The sequence below is a fragment of the Lepidochelys kempii genome, chromosome 2 (assembly GCF_965140285.1).
Source record: "Lepidochelys kempii isolate rLepKem1 chromosome 2, rLepKem1.hap1, whole genome shotgun sequence".
NCBI classification, from domain to species: domain Eukaryota; kingdom Metazoa; phylum Chordata; order Testudines; family Cheloniidae; genus Lepidochelys; species Lepidochelys kempii.
Window position 1 is genome coordinate 230,164,888 of NC_136381.1, and position 15,443 is coordinate 230,180,330.

The window sequence follows — 15,443 nt, forward strand, 5'->3', positions numbered from 1 at the left end:
AGACCAAATGGAGGGGTTTCCAGGGCCTCTTATATTCTCTCTCTTGTGGGCGGAAACCCCTTTGTTCTCCGGTGCAAAATCACAACAACAAGATGGAGTCTGTAGCCACCTGAGCAAGTCCCGTGTCGATGGATGATTCAGCTTTTTGCAGGCCGATGCCATTGTTTACATGTTAGTTTGAATGTTCCCAGGAAAGCTCAGATGTGGATTGGCGTATCCCAAAGTCCATTGTCAATTAAGTGTTTCTTGATTGGGCACTTACCAAGTATAGTCCTTTCTCAAGAAGCTGACCAAATGCTTTACTGAGGCTATTTAGAATCAAACAAGTACATAGCCAATATTCATAACTTCAAATACAAAAATGATACACACATACAGACAGCATAATCATAACCAGCAAACTACAACCTTTCCATAGACACCCCACTTGGCCTCCTCTGTACAAGACCTGGTGCAACCGTAGGACCCTTGTTGCCACAATGATCTATACGGTCACAGTTCCTGTCAATAACGTCACACTGCACATGACAGGAAGTTTGAACAGCCTGCCGAGCAACATGGTGAAGGCAGGCTTTTTCAAGGATTTCTCTTGCTTGCGCTTTCACTCCTTTGTCCGGAAACGGGCAGAGCTTCCATGGGGTGTTGGTGGACATTTCAGCAGCCTTTTCTGGCCCACCACACACACCTGACAGAGCTTATGACGGAACAAGAGGATTACCACCACCACCACCACCCAGGCATGCTGACTCACGCTGGCTGATGAAATCATTACTCCAGTATAGCTGCGGATGCTCCCTACGTAGACTGGTGCTTCTGGTGCAGGGTCACAAGCACAGACTGGTGGGATCATATGGCCATGCAGACCAGGGATGACCAGCAGTGGGTCCAGAACTTAAGCATGAAGAAAGCTACATCTCTGGAGCTTTATGAGCAGCTTGCCCTGACCCTCCAGCATAAAGACACACGCATGAGGCCACCTTTGCTGGTCCAGAAGGGGGTTGCTATAGCTGTCTGGAAGTTGGCTACCCTAGACTGCTACAGGTCCAGTGCCACCAGTTTGCTGTAGGAAAGTCAACTGTGGATAAAGTGGTTGCAGAGATTTCTGAGGCAGATGTTTACCCCAAGGGGGCAGACATAAAAGCGTTAACTACTGGAGAATGGGGTTTCCTAACTGCGCCGCGGCCACTGATGGGACTGATGTCCCTATAGTTTGTCCTCCTCAAAGAGCACATAAGTACCTAAACTGCAAAGGGTACTATTCCATTATTATGCAGGCCCTCATAGACCAGAGGTGAGTTTATGAATGTTGACGTGGGCTGCACGGGGAGAGTTCATGATGGTAGGGATTTTCACTGATTGGGAGTCTACATTAATGGACAGGCTGGGAGACTATTCCCACCAAATAACAATGTCACAAATGGAATTACTGTCAACACAATTATTCAGGGGACCCTGCACACTCCCTTTTGTCTTGGCTTATGAAACCATTCCCTGATGTCAGAGGCCCTGGTAAAAGGTTTAATTACACACTCAGCAGGAGGAAAATAGTTGTTGAATGTACTGTTTCCCAGCGGCCCCCTCTGCTGCTAATTTCCTGTTTTTGCTTGTTGCTCCTCAGCTGGGCTCCCTCCCTCAGTCAGTGGGTTACTTAACCACCTGATTCCCCTCAGCTGTGATCTGTTGGGTTAATTAGACTCCTTCTCAGACTGCATTAACCCTTTCAGGGCAAGTGCAATATGAATGCCCGATCACAAAGGGGGCTTGATTGTCATATTCACCAAGTACACTGCATGGTAACTTACGAAATAGGGGAGAGGGGGAAGATTAACAGTATGGAAGTGAAGAAGTGTGGATTGCTGTACCTAAGTGTACAGAGGAATAGAGTTTGCTTACTAATACCTAATTGGTCTTGATCATGTGTTTACCTTTATTATTTTAAATACTGATTGTAAGATGAGATGCAGTGATAGCAATAAACTTTCCTGATGACATAAAAAGCTTTATTTATAGCTTGTATTAAAACAATACAACATTCACTCATTGCCAGGCAGGCCTGCTGCCATTACCACACCAAAGCACCAGTCACGACAGAACCTTTCCAAAACAAAAAGTGCATGAACAAGTGCAAACAGTGAAATCAACCTAACGACAGAAACTCCCCACCTGCAACGGCATGTCCCCTGCCCCCCACTCGCTTTCCCTTCTTTACCCTTTTTCCATGCAGTTGGCACGGGGGTGGATGCATCCGCAGGGGAGGGGGTCAAGACGGAGGACTGTATGCAGCTAAACTACCTTGCCCAACCGCTTATGGGGCCCAACTGCATGGGCCACGCCACCACGGAGTTTTCCGAGCTGTTTCTGGACTGAGGATATGTTGCAGGGGGCTCAGGCCAAGGTGTGGTAGAGACAGCAGGGAGAAAAGGTAGCACATGATCAGTGAGGTCAGTGTCAGGGTTGTAATTTTTCTTAGGTTACCATTAAACAAGTCACACCAGGCTCAGCCATGATTGTGAGCTGGGGTCATAAGTACCTAGAAAGATTAGATGGATACTTATGTTAGATTTGGCATCTTGTTTTTTTTAAAACTATTATATATAAATACTGAACTTATCAGTTTTACAAAAGTTACATTTGTTGTAAAAACCTAACAAAATTACAATAAATTGTCAGAAGATATTCACAATAGCTTTTTCTTTTAAGAATAGAACAAAATAATATTTACAGCTAAAGAGATTCAACACGTAGAACACATTACCTGAACTTTATTAAAATAACTGCCTGTCACATATTTTTTATTCTAAACGACAGCTTCTAGACAAACTTGTTTTAAGTTGAAGTGATAGTTTTACCTGTTTTCATTGGCAAATGCTGCAGTTCGTATTTTACAAGCTAGAAATAAAAATTAAATAGTACAAGTATTGGCAACTTCCATTTTAACAGTGTAACTGTTTGCTCCAACAGTTCAGATCCTCCATAAACAAAAGGTATTCAAGATATACCAGTTGTTCAGCAGAATAAATCTATTCCAGATAGATACTTTACATGGACATTTAAATGTTAGTGATGATTTTTGTGAAACTGCTACAACCTTTACTAAGTTTCTCAAAGAAGGAAAGTATATTCTGAGTTAGCAGGACCTATATCAGAGAACACTCATCAAGTTTGGGTTCAGAATCATCCAGTCAAAAGTGAGATCAGTTTAGCCACTACATGCACATTGAGACTGTTTCCCAGGAGACGGTAGCGTTGCTTCATTGTTATCTTGTCAGGAAAGCCTAAAACAAAAACAATGTACAATACAAAGTTAGTCTGGTCTGTTCCTGATCTTCCAATCTATTGGAACTTGCACAAACATTTCCTGATGCAGTTACTGAGAGCTGCAATACGCGTGTCCCCCACACTGTATCTGAGCCACACCCCTCTGGAATAACTCCCACTGAGCTCACTGGATTTTGGATCAAGTCGACGGAGAGCAACACACACATTGTTAAGATTTTACTAACGGCCATGAAGCACAGCTTTCCCTGCAATCTATGCTAATTCAGCTTCACTGGCATAGCACAGATGTGGGGGCAGGAGGGCTAGCAGTCTAGCAGTAGAGCCCCCAAAGATGGCAATTCTGGCTGGAAGGGGGATGCGGTCATAGCAGCCAGAATGTGCTGATTCAGCAAGTTTCCTCGCTGGGGAGAGGCTGAACCAAGGGAGGGATGCCCAGGAGGAGATGGCTGGGAGGCGTTGTTCCAGCTTTCTCTGCCAGCTATTAAGTCCCTGAATGCAAACTACTGTAGTAAAAAGCATCTCCTGCCAGCTCCAGCCATTCTGCCCAGCTCCCTAGCACCTAGACTTGGGCAGCCACTCTCCTCCAAAGGCTCATTTGTGCCTGAATTCCTCCCCTGGGATCCCCATCCACATTCCCCAAGCAATCCACTGTGTTAGGCTCAGGATTTACACAGGTTTAAAAAGTATATATAGACACACACATATATATATACACACCCACACACACACCCCCCCTATAAGCCAGCTAGAACAGTAATGGCTCTTGGGCTGGACAGACCACACTGGACACGGTTTCTCAGACCCTGCTCCCTCACCTGCCTGGATGAATTATCTCAGACTTTGTACTTCCTTGGCCTAAGTCTCGCCAACATCACCAAAGAGAGAGTTAGTGCCTAATACAGTTTTGGGGGGGCTCACTGCACGATTTTGGACCTTGTCTCACATAATTTAGGTCACATTTGCTTTTTAAGGATGCTGCTCTGCTGGTGACACCCGCTGGCAGAGAATGCAGACTCTACTTGCTTTCAGTTTGTTTTCCCACAAAACATTAAGGGCCTGATTTTCATTACACCATGGCCCCTTTACGATGCACTGGCAAAGCTGTAACATCGTAGATGAGAATTATGCCCCAAGCATTGGCTTGTTTTGGGTCATTCTCCTACCTCTCTCTCTCGCTCTCATTCTGTATCAACAACAGGAAAGAACAGGAAAGAGAAAAGCATGAGGTCATCCTCCTGAAAGCAAGTCACAGGTGCCAGAAAGAAGGGGGCAGTTTTGATAACGTTGCTGTGTTAACCTTATGGGACCTATAATATTGACCGCAATAAAACAGTTAGTCTTTTATGGTTCCACATTGTAATTACTTTTGCCAACAGCTGAATGCTAAAAGCACCAGTAAACCTATTTTTAAAGTCAAAGGAGAACACGAATTACGATAATGGACAGCTTTCTGCATCTCACTTGTTGGAAACAACAAAACCAAACCCCTAAATTAGAAGAAACAAAAACTAAGTCAAACGAGTGCCTCTCATCACTGCCTTTTCATGATACAGCAATTTTTCATTCCAAAACGCATTGTTTTTCCCATTTTACATTCACAAGCCTATTTGGCTATACAACACATAGGTTTGATCTTATAAACTGGGAAAAACTGATAGAAGTTTAGAGAAATGGTCCAAATAATAATAATCCATCATTAAAATAAAGTCATATTGTAGTAACTAACACACACAAAAAGTGAAGCATTCTTCTTCAAAATGCCAGCTTGGCAATTCTGGATGTAGTTCTGAAAACTAGAGAGCAACAGGGGAAATTCAGAGGCACATACCAAATTCTGGAGGGAATCCATAGAGATTTTCTATTTCTCTAGGAGTAAAATATCTTAGTTTTAGTGTTGACAATTTCATAAGCTTCTCTTCTTCTGATAGCATCTCAATGGATTTAAACACTGATTCTAGCTGTGGGGAAAGTACAAAACAACAGATATGGATGATGGACAACGACTACATAAAATTACAGCATAACGTATCTTTATGAAATATTTAAGGTGATTGCATTGCTGAAGACAACAGTACGGCTGTGCATTCTGTTTAAAAGTATAGCTTGTGCTATACTTTTGCACTCAACAATGTCTCAACAATTACAATTTACAAGAAAAACCATCACGCTGTCAAGAACGAGTAATCATTTTTTCTGAAGTCTGAGGCTATACAAATATTCAAATATGCAACCATAGGATAATAAACTGCTGTCGAACACTGGAGAAGAAAGATGACTCAATAAGCAGGAACTAACATCCTGTACTAAAATTATGCTATGTATACTTTGTTAAACCTGACAGCTTTGATATTCCTCTATGTTCCAACACTGCATTCCTTGTACACCCAAAAATGCTATTTAAATTCTGGCCAAGGATTAAAAAGTGAAGTCTTTCCATATATGTATGATGGGGTCTGTAAAACAGTAAACAAATTTCTGTGATGTTTCATCAAAAAAAGCTTGCCATTTCATTGTTTTACTTTTCCTGTGCTAAAATATCACTTTTTAATGAATTTCACATTAAAAGTGGACAATTTCAAAATGTTGTGTGTTTCAATGCAAAATAGAATACTTTTGAAATTTAAAAAAATTGAGTTTTAATTGTTTGACATTTTTGCTGTAAAATAGGGACATGTGTGTGCAAAAACTGGCCCACAAATGGCCCTACAGGCAAAAATCTGTTGTACTGTAAATTATCCACAGACCCAGCCCATATCAAGGTTTTCAGGTTTCATTGTGAATATTACACATAGCAATAGGCATGATAAAAAATAGTCGCATACCCACAATCTTCCCACAGAACCATGACTTTAATATACTCCATCTGGGTACTCAGAGTAAATTAATTGGAAATACTGGAAGATCCGGAGAGATAGTTGGTCTGTGCTGTAAGATTTAGTCCTGAAGACATTTTTGGTTATAATAAATCCAGAATAGTTAAGCCAAAGTAGTAAGACAAAAAAATAATAAATCATTCTGATATGATTTACAATACATCCTGTACCTGCACATCCTCTGCTGTCTGCAGCACTGAGCCCGTTCCTTCTACATAGTGACCATACCTTAAAAACAACAAAAAAAATCACACATGAAAAGTTCTATTAGGCTTTACAATATTGATGAGTGAAGAAAAGCATGGAGGTTAATTTGCTGGCACTAACAAATAGTCTTCTGGAAAGGTTACACAAAGGCCTTCTTATTAACACAACTAACCCTGGGACTACAAAACCAGCCTCTGAAAATAATCTTTGGGGATTATTCTCCCATCAGTGCTCAGGAGATTTATCCCTGGTAACAATCTATAGAGCAATCAGTCAAGGATTTCAGGCATAATATCTTCAGAAATGGCCACCTAAGTTTCATACACAAATTATGCATTTGTAAGTGCAAATGGGCTTTTGGGTACACAACTCGGGAACTTCTCCAATTTAGCATCTATTTAGATTTGCATGCAAAATGAAAATGGCCACTTTTGAAAATTTGGTTCTTTGTACTCAAAAGGAGGAGAGGACCATTAGCGAGAGCCTAAAATTTTAATTTTCTCTCATGAAGAGCAGAGAAATTCAGTCAGATTTTGGCATTAGCTGAACATATTTTTACTTGCTTTCTTGTTTACAGCAGTCAAAAAATATCCAGCATATAATAGTAAAAGTTGACATTATAAGCTATATTTTGGCTCTTTTGGAGGGTTTGTGGTTTATACTGTAAATACATGTTTACTCAACAGTCTCTCACAGACTATCATTTAAATATAATTATAGGGTTGCCAGACTGTCAGAGACATACACTGCTTGCATGATAACTATTGTGCAAGGAAGTCCTGAATAGACAGGGATTTAGAAAGCAAAATAAATGGGCTTTGCACAGTGAACATCTAAGGAACAGCCAGCCATCTGCATCACGCCTCTGTATGCACTTATTCCACACAACCACTAGCCATGCCCTCACCTTATGCTACTCGCCACACTGCTCCTCACCATTGTCTAGACCGCTTTTATGGAGTCCTCTGCACAGCTTCTTGGGAGCTTAACTCACCCCTTCCAGATGCACTGATAAACTATGGTGGCTGCCTTTTGTTTTGGGCTTTACATACCTCACAAAGGGAAAAAGCGGTGAGAAAAGTCCTTCCCTGCCCCCCACAGGTGCAATAGTCTGGTTAGAGCTCAATCCTGCATGAAGCTGAGCACTCCTGCACTGATTCAGGAAAGAACTTCAGTGGCCCAACTGAAGTCAACAGGACTACTCATGTGATTAAAATTAAGCTCGTATGTAAATGCTGTGCTGGATCAGGGCCCCAAACACAGTTATGGATTATGATGTAAGCAATTAAAACCATCTTCTAAATACATGGTCTTCAATTGATTAATTTTTTAAACATACATTTTTAACAAATATTTGTTTTCACAAGGTAACCCATATGAGAGGAATTCTAATGTATTATATATACACAAAGTACCTGCATTTATAAATAATAATAATAAAAAACTTTGGCGGCAAAACAACTAAAATAATTGCAAGTAGTTCCTAAACTGGTACTTCAAATCTGCCTTATTCTGGCAGGTGATCTTTTTCATACATCCATATTATTATAAAAAAGATGCTAAATGATTCTAAATGATTTACGCTGAAGGAACTGTGGAAAACATGGTAGCATGATATATACTATGTATGGTGGAACTGCCCAAAAATTACAATATTTTGGTTTCTGTAGAGAGAAAATGTAATATAATTCTAAGCGAATACTCTGAAAGGTCGCCGGCTCTTTACAACTGAATAATAGTTTTTATAAATTTGGGAAGAATTACATCTTTTCTTATTAGCTGTTCATATTTCTTTTTATTGTTGCTGACTAGAGATAACTCAACAACCCTAACCTAGACTGAGTACTTAAGGAAATTTGGGAAATTTTGGCATAAGAAAAAAAGAACATTAGTACTTGGGCAGTTGGTTACTTTTCAGTACTTATATGGAAAACAGACGCTGGATTAGAAAACCATGTTCTACCTTTTTACTTTACTGAAGTTTTATTATTTTATTGTTCTTCTCTTTATGTACGTAAACTACTTAAAATGTCTTAGTCTGACTCAGGCAACCTAGTCTCTGTCTGGGTATAGTGTATTCCCTTGTGACTCTAATAAAAAAAATCAGTTTTCTCTACATTATATAGAGCTCTCAGTAACTTGCTTTACATGAGTTTTCAGGTGATTGATTCCTTTGGCAATAGCATATCCTTGTCAAGGCTACATGGATTTATAAAGGGATCCATCAGAGCAGTCTCTGAAAGAGGGTTTAACTTGCTCTGTCATTCAAAATGTCCCATACCTCCCTCTCATTGCCTGCACCACAGCCTACAGTGCTGTGAAATGCTTTGTACTTGTACACTCAGTCAACAAGATAAACATGTTCTTCCCCCATCCTCAATCCAGTTCAACAGCGAGGGGTGATCGAGTGCTGTGGTTATTCCCAAAACCAGCTGTCCCACAACTACATTAAAGCACTTCAGCGAGCCAGACATTTTTCCTATTTTGGGCCGTTCTGTAACATAAAAGTATATTTTAAAACCAAAACATAATGAGCCAAATTCATCCTTGCTACTGCAGTGAAATGTCTGGAGTTACACCAGGAATCAGTTTGGCCCAGGGTTTTTAACTAAGTGTGCTAGTTATGGGCCCAGTCTGGTGAGATGCTGAGTGTCTCCAGTATTCCCCTCAACTTGTATTGGTGCTGATGTCAGTCAGGGCTGGAAGAAAAATGATCTTCCCATCCTGTAAAAATTGTCAAGGTTTCAAAAAAGTTTCCTGCCCTGAACAAAAAAGAGTCAATCTTAAAAAATGTTCACAAAATGAAAGTCTGGGGGGAAAAAGTGGTTTGGGTGAACTGAAACATTTTGTTTGGATAAAATGAAATATTTTGAAATTGATTGACCATTTTTTATTTGTAAAATGTTTTTGCTCTATAACTTAGCTTATGGAAACATTGTATTGAACTAGAGAACCAGACATGTTTACTTTAGAAGTCAAAATATTGTTGACAATTTCAAAACTTAAAAATATCTGAGTCACTAAATTACTTAAAAACTGACCCGTTTCCTGTGAAAAGTTTTGGTTTCAATGAATCAAGTGTTTTCTGACCAAAAAACAAAACAAAAAACTTTTCATCAAATAATTCCCAACTAGCTCTAATGTCAATGGGAATTGAGAACACTCAGCACTGATTGTGCCTTAGAAATGCAGAGTACAAATTAGGAAGCTACTAGACCAGTGAGCAACAGATATTAAACTGAATGAGCTGTCATTTGTGCATTTCTTCATTAAAAATGAAACTAATCGTTGTAAATAAGGACTGTATGGCCAGATCCTTACGTGATGTGAATGGACATAACTCCATTGCCTTCAGTGGAGCTACAGCTGAGGTTTTCGCCCCACCGTTTACAACATCAATTAAATATACATTAGCGACAGTTTTAATGAGGAAAGGAGCTGTTACTGAAGTTACAAAGCATTATGTGTAAGTAATATAAAGAAATTAATTAGTGCATTAGCTTTCCACCAATCTACTGGAACAATGTTTCCGCCAGGGGTAATTAAGCTTCTCGGAAGGTCACCAAACAAATGGCATGGTCTTTGTGAGTGCTTTTGTGTGTAGGGCACACGATGTTCTGCCAGAGCGATTCTCATGCTCATATTCTGTTGAATCAGGAAGCATGCAATAACGAGAAATGTGTTACAGTAATGTCTTGCTTTTTGATGGAACACTGCTTTTGGTTTTTCAGATGACTGCAAAGAAATGTTTGCATTTAACATGTCTGGATAAGGTCCCCCAGAGGACTCTCCTGGACACTTACCCTTTTGTGAAGCAAGTGGATCTCCTGCAGCTGGGTGTCACAATGTCTAACAGGAAAGCATAGCGCAGTAAGGCCTTTGGTGGCAAGAAGTACTGACTCATTTCTTCTCCATCCTCTTCAAGGAAGTCTTTTAGCATTTGAATAGAGAGATCACTGTCCTGGTTCCGCTTTCTTTCCATTTCTTTCGCTGTTTCAAGTTTAAAAACGAACGCTTCCTTCTGCGAACGCTGTCCGCTGCCAGCATCAGAACCAGAGTTTGGCTCAATGTGCTCCTCTTCGGGTGACGTGAAGGAGCTCTCTTTTTCCAAGCCTGCAGCAACTCTGTGCTTCACTGAAGCTTTTGGCTCCTGATCTGGGAAATTTTCCAATATCTAGCATGGAACAAAATAGTCAAATGATTAAAATACTGTACTTAGTACTGTAATAGGTAACTGCTCAGAGAAGTCCATGTAGCAATGTCTGGGAAGTCATACAGAGCTGTCCAGTATAAAATAAGACTGATTCTCTGTCTATCAAGATTTTGAAAGGATTCTGGCATTATGAAGCGCTAACTTGTACATGCTTTGTAGATGTACGCAGCCAGTTTAAGGAATATGGATCTTGACGTTTCACTTCCATAAAACAGAGGAAGAAAGGATTGTGCGAAACTATAATAAAGAAAGCTAGGACCAGGTGAAAGTTGCTTGGTTAGAGGCTTGGCTAGTAACCTGAGACTCAGACCAGATTTGCTGAAATGTTTGTGAACCTCTGGTGAGTTTCACCCCCCCTCCCACACATGCCTATGTCCGTCTCAATAGGCTTGGAATTCACCATTACCTTTCTACGTCGTCTGGGCATCTTCTTCATTCTTTTCTGGGAACTTGAGGCTTTGTGGGCCACTCCCTCCTCTATGGTGATCTTCAAGGGGCACAGGGTGGTCCCCCATTTTCTATCTCTAAGGGTCCTAGAGGACATTGCTGCATCCTGCACCCTTCCAAGAAAAGGTTCCAGAGTGCCCAGCACCTTGGTCTCTTCTGAGTCAGCAAAATTGTTCCTAGGAACTACTTTAAGCTATCTAAGCCAGTGGGAGCCATTTCAGTCCCCAGCGAGGCCAGAATCAGGAAAAAAGGAAAGGTGGCTTACAGCCATTTTACTTGTGCACACACTCTGCACCTGAGCATAAGCTTCGCACAGATGAAGATCTAGCCCTCAGTCTCCTTGAAACAAAGAGTAGTCAAGGAATAGCAATGAATCTCACCTGACCAGGAGCTTGAAAGGAAAGTAACTCTGACTGAAGCTTTGCAATCAGAAAATATCGCAGCCTGGAATTGGGAATGCCAAGCTGTAAGCAAAACCCCACAAAAACAATCAGTCCACATGGTACAGAGAATCAAAGCAATCTGCATGGTCACAAAAGGAGCAAGTTACCACTTTTTGTATTAATATAATATTTAGCACTTAAAATGTTTACCATTTCAAAGCTGTTAACATTAACCAACATTACCCTAGACTAATGCGATTTTCAACTGGCCTAAAATTGTGTCTTAAAATGTGCCCATGAAGAAATCTCTACATCATTAGTTTGTAGTTAAGGATCTGCAGTACAGGCAATTTTCATACACTGTACAACTCAGATCTTTCCATCCATTTGCAGTATGGTGCGTGCCCTCACTTCCCACAGATTTATTGTGCCTCTGATCACACCTTTCCTACCTAATCTTTCTCAAGCAAGAGAAATACTTGATTTTTCTCAGGTTTCTGACTGTTGTCTGCAAATCAATAGAAAAGTTAAACTTTGTATGTAAGGTGGGAAGTCAGAGAAAAACTGAAATGTCTTTAACTACAATTTTTAGGGCAAACATAGTGCCCATTACCTGTCACAATGAAGAAGCAAGAGGAGATGTTCAATCACATGAACAAGAAAATTAGATAAGACATGTCACAATGAAGGATGACCCTGGATCGCAAAGATACAGAGATTTACATGTAACACAGTAATGGCCTGATCCTGTCTTGGACAAGCAAAACTAATTTAATTACTGATTTAAACAGTACCCATTGGATGTTCACGCAGTGATAAGCAGAACAAATACGTAAATATCCTAACCTAACCCAAAGCTAAGTCAGATGGCACCACCAGTCCAAAGAAATGTCCACAAAATTGGACATCACCCTTTCTTCCAGCATGTGAAATTCTTTCCAAATATCCCATTTATTCTTTGGTACAGTTGGATGAGTTATAATAATCTTACTACTCACGTATGTTGGAGACAAGAGAAATTCTTGGTATTTAAATCCACACTTCTTTAGTGTTTCTACAAGTTTGTCTCTGATAATGAAAAAAATAAATAAAGCCAATTACTGCTCATATGCAATTAGACACAGAATGCAATATACTCTCTGTTCACATCTTTTCTTTTCTTAAATAAAGATCCATTAAATGCAATACTGTAGTCACTAGGACAGTCAGCAGACACACTAGAATACTCAAACACAGCTTTGTAGACATCCAATATGGTAATACATTTACGTTCCAGGAAAGAACGCAAAGTATAGCATTGCACTAGCCAAGCAAGGAGCAATTATAAAAGACTTTCATGGAAACACCACAACTACTTTGTAGCAAACATCCTCCGAAGAAAGTATCTGGTCTCTCAAAAGTACTTACAACGTGTTGTCCAAACAGTAGGAGACAGTCTCATTAGATGTGGTTTGCAAAATTATTTACAAGCACTGGATCAGAAGTAGGATATTAAAACTCCTATTTAACGATTCTTGAGTTGACACCTCAGTATCTCCCTATGTTTACGTCTGAGCTTGTTTATTTAAGTACTATAAAGGAAAGACTGTTTGAAGTAAGGGATTCTCAACAATTGGTTGCTTAGCACAGGGGATTTCTAATAAAAGTCTACTCCATATATTTGGAGGAGACTATTAAAATGGAAGGATGCTTACTAAGGATAGTGTCTGATATAAGGTATACTATACTCTGCAGCCTAACAGCAGGCTGGATCCACATTGAAAGTAAGGACTATGAGCTAAATCCTGGCCTGGCAGGGACCACATGGAAAAAGAGGAATGTTCTCTGGTGTGTTTTCTGACATACAGATCATTGCATTTATAGGACAGGATCCCACAAGGTAGGCCAGGGACATGCACGGGCCAGTTTACAGCTCTTGCAAGCAGAAGGGCACCTAGAAGCCAACAGGGAGCTGGAAATGCCCCCTAATTGGCAAACAGTGTTCATGAAGGCATGTGGTGATGTGCAGGCTGGCATATAAGGCAGCTTCCTCTCTCTCCTACTGCTTTTATCTATGGAAAGATCCTGACCTATTGTTTGCATGGGGGGAGGAGAGATTAGGCAAAAGAGGATCCCTACAGCCTCTCCCCACCTGGCACAGCAGTGGATAGAATTTAGTTTTCCATTTTTGGGTTAAGCCCCAGTCTCTACCTCCCAATTACTAAGGCTATGGCTATACTAGAAAGCTTACAGCGGTGCAGCTGCACTGCTGTCAGCTCTCTGTGTAGTAATTAAGCCCATGGGAGAGCTCTCTGTGTAGTCACTCTATGCTGACAGAAGAGAGCTCTCCCATTGGCTTAATTACTGCAGCCCCCACGAGTGGTGGTAGCTATGTCGGCAGGAGAACCTCTCCTGCTGACATAGTGCTGTCCACACCGGCACTTAAATTGGCATAAATTATGTTGCTCAGGGGGTGCCTAATTCACACCCCGAGTGACATAACTTATGTTGACTTAAGCTGTAGTGTAGCTGTAGCCTAAATTTCAAAATGTAAGTCGAATTACGATTTCCAAAACTTTTCCAGGTTAGAAGCCTACTATTTGCCTGTGCAGTTTGCTGATGAGGTCACACCAAATTCTCAGTGCCAGCAGTCAGTCAAGCAGGGTACGAATACAAGGTTTTCAGCTAACCCTTGCCCCTCTACTATGACCACTAGAAAGGAACCACAGTAAAAGCTGTGAGAGCTACACCCACGCCCTGTGTTGTTCGATAATATTGTTCTTTGAAAATATAGATCTCTCCTGAATGAAGGAAGATGACAAAACAGGCAATGAAGATGCACATCAGCTTCTACCAGCTAGCAACATATTTTAAATTATGTTATCAGTTTGGAGAAATCAATAACTTTTCAATAAAGTCCCCCATGCCCTAAAAATTTAATTGTAAAATTAAAATAGTATTTTTAACCTGAAACTGATAAATGCACTATTTCACTCCACTCCTCTTTTAATCTAACTTCCAAAAAAATAAAATTACCTGCCCCTCCCCTTTACCTAATACTGTTCCTAATTAAAAATGATCATACCAGACCTGGCAGAAGACGTTTCAAATCCTTTCACATTTTCTAAAAGTATATATTTTGGCAGCCTCTGGAGCCTAAAAGAAAAGTCAATGTAGTTTAGTAAGATGTAAACCATATTACATCAACAGCACAGATTTGTTTAGTAATAAGAAAGATTTAGGTGAAAGTTGCCAAATTTAGGCTAAAAATGGTCTAATTTTCAGAGATGCTGAGCACATGTAATTCACAATGAAGTTAATAAGAATTGCAGAGCCTCGGCGCTTCTGAAAATCAGGCCACATTTGCTTAGGTGCTAGGTAAGGATTTAGGTGCCTACCATTGAAAACACTGACCTTTATTCATTTATCAAAGCATCATTCTCATTCATAAGGCTATAAGTTAGCGGTCTGGATGGTACATGATGAGAAGAAAAAAAAAAAACCTCTCATCCAGTGTGTGGAAAACTTGTAACAAAATGGGCCTGATCCTGCTCCCACCCAAGTGAGTGTCAGAACTCGCGTTAATTTTAGTGAAAGCAGGATTAGTGTTTCGTTTTAGCAGACACTGTTTTCAGAGCGTTTCGCGTTCAGACATTTTCTGTTGTGTCTAATTAGCTTTTGTGGAAATTTACTTTAAATATGGGGCTAGTCTGAAGACCTGTGGCATCAGTGCTAGGCAGGAGCTCAGAGTCTGGAACCAAGCTCATTGCATAGGCAGTAGGCTTAGTCTCTGGAGGAGGGAGCTCCTCATTTTGTTCTGGAGCATTCTTCTTTGGCTGATTCATGAGTCACACATATGAGCTCCACAGAGCTTCCGCCAGTTTCAAATATTTCAAACATGACTGGGAAGGTTAAAAACGGAGCCCCAACACACAAAACAACTGCATCATGATATACTCCTAAACTCCGATAGCAAATACAATAATGATAAAGGAGGTGTGACACCTTCTTCAGGTGCCCAGGACTCAAGTCACCTTGTTACCCTCCTGCCTCAGCAAGAGA

General features: G+C 40.5%; 1 protein-coding gene across 3 annotated transcripts in view; it reads right to left on the minus strand.

Moving 5' to 3' along the window:
• Positions 1–1,978: 1,978 nt before the first annotated feature.
• TRDMT1 (tRNA aspartic acid methyltransferase 1) overlaps positions 1,979–15,443 on the minus strand; it is a 42,090-nt gene continuing 28,625 nt past the window's right edge. For 2 of the 3 annotated variants that reach the window (XM_073334129.1, XM_073334131.1), the window contains 7 exons: positions 14,472–14,537; positions 12,401–12,470; positions 11,400–11,483; positions 10,163–10,533; positions 6,323–6,380; positions 5,108–5,237; positions 1,979–3,275 (listed from right to left, as the gene is read on the minus strand). In XM_073334129.1, the coding sequence (XP_073190230.1) occupies positions 3,175–3,275; positions 5,108–5,237; positions 6,323–6,380; positions 10,163–10,533; positions 11,400–11,483; positions 12,401–12,470; positions 14,472–14,537 (880 nt within the window). In that variant the 3' untranslated portion in view covers positions 1,979–3,174. The remainder of the gene's footprint in view (positions 3,276–5,107; positions 5,238–6,322; positions 6,381–10,162; positions 10,534–11,399; positions 11,484–12,400; positions 12,471–14,471; positions 14,538–15,443) is intronic. The other variant, XM_073334130.1, reaches the window with a different exon arrangement.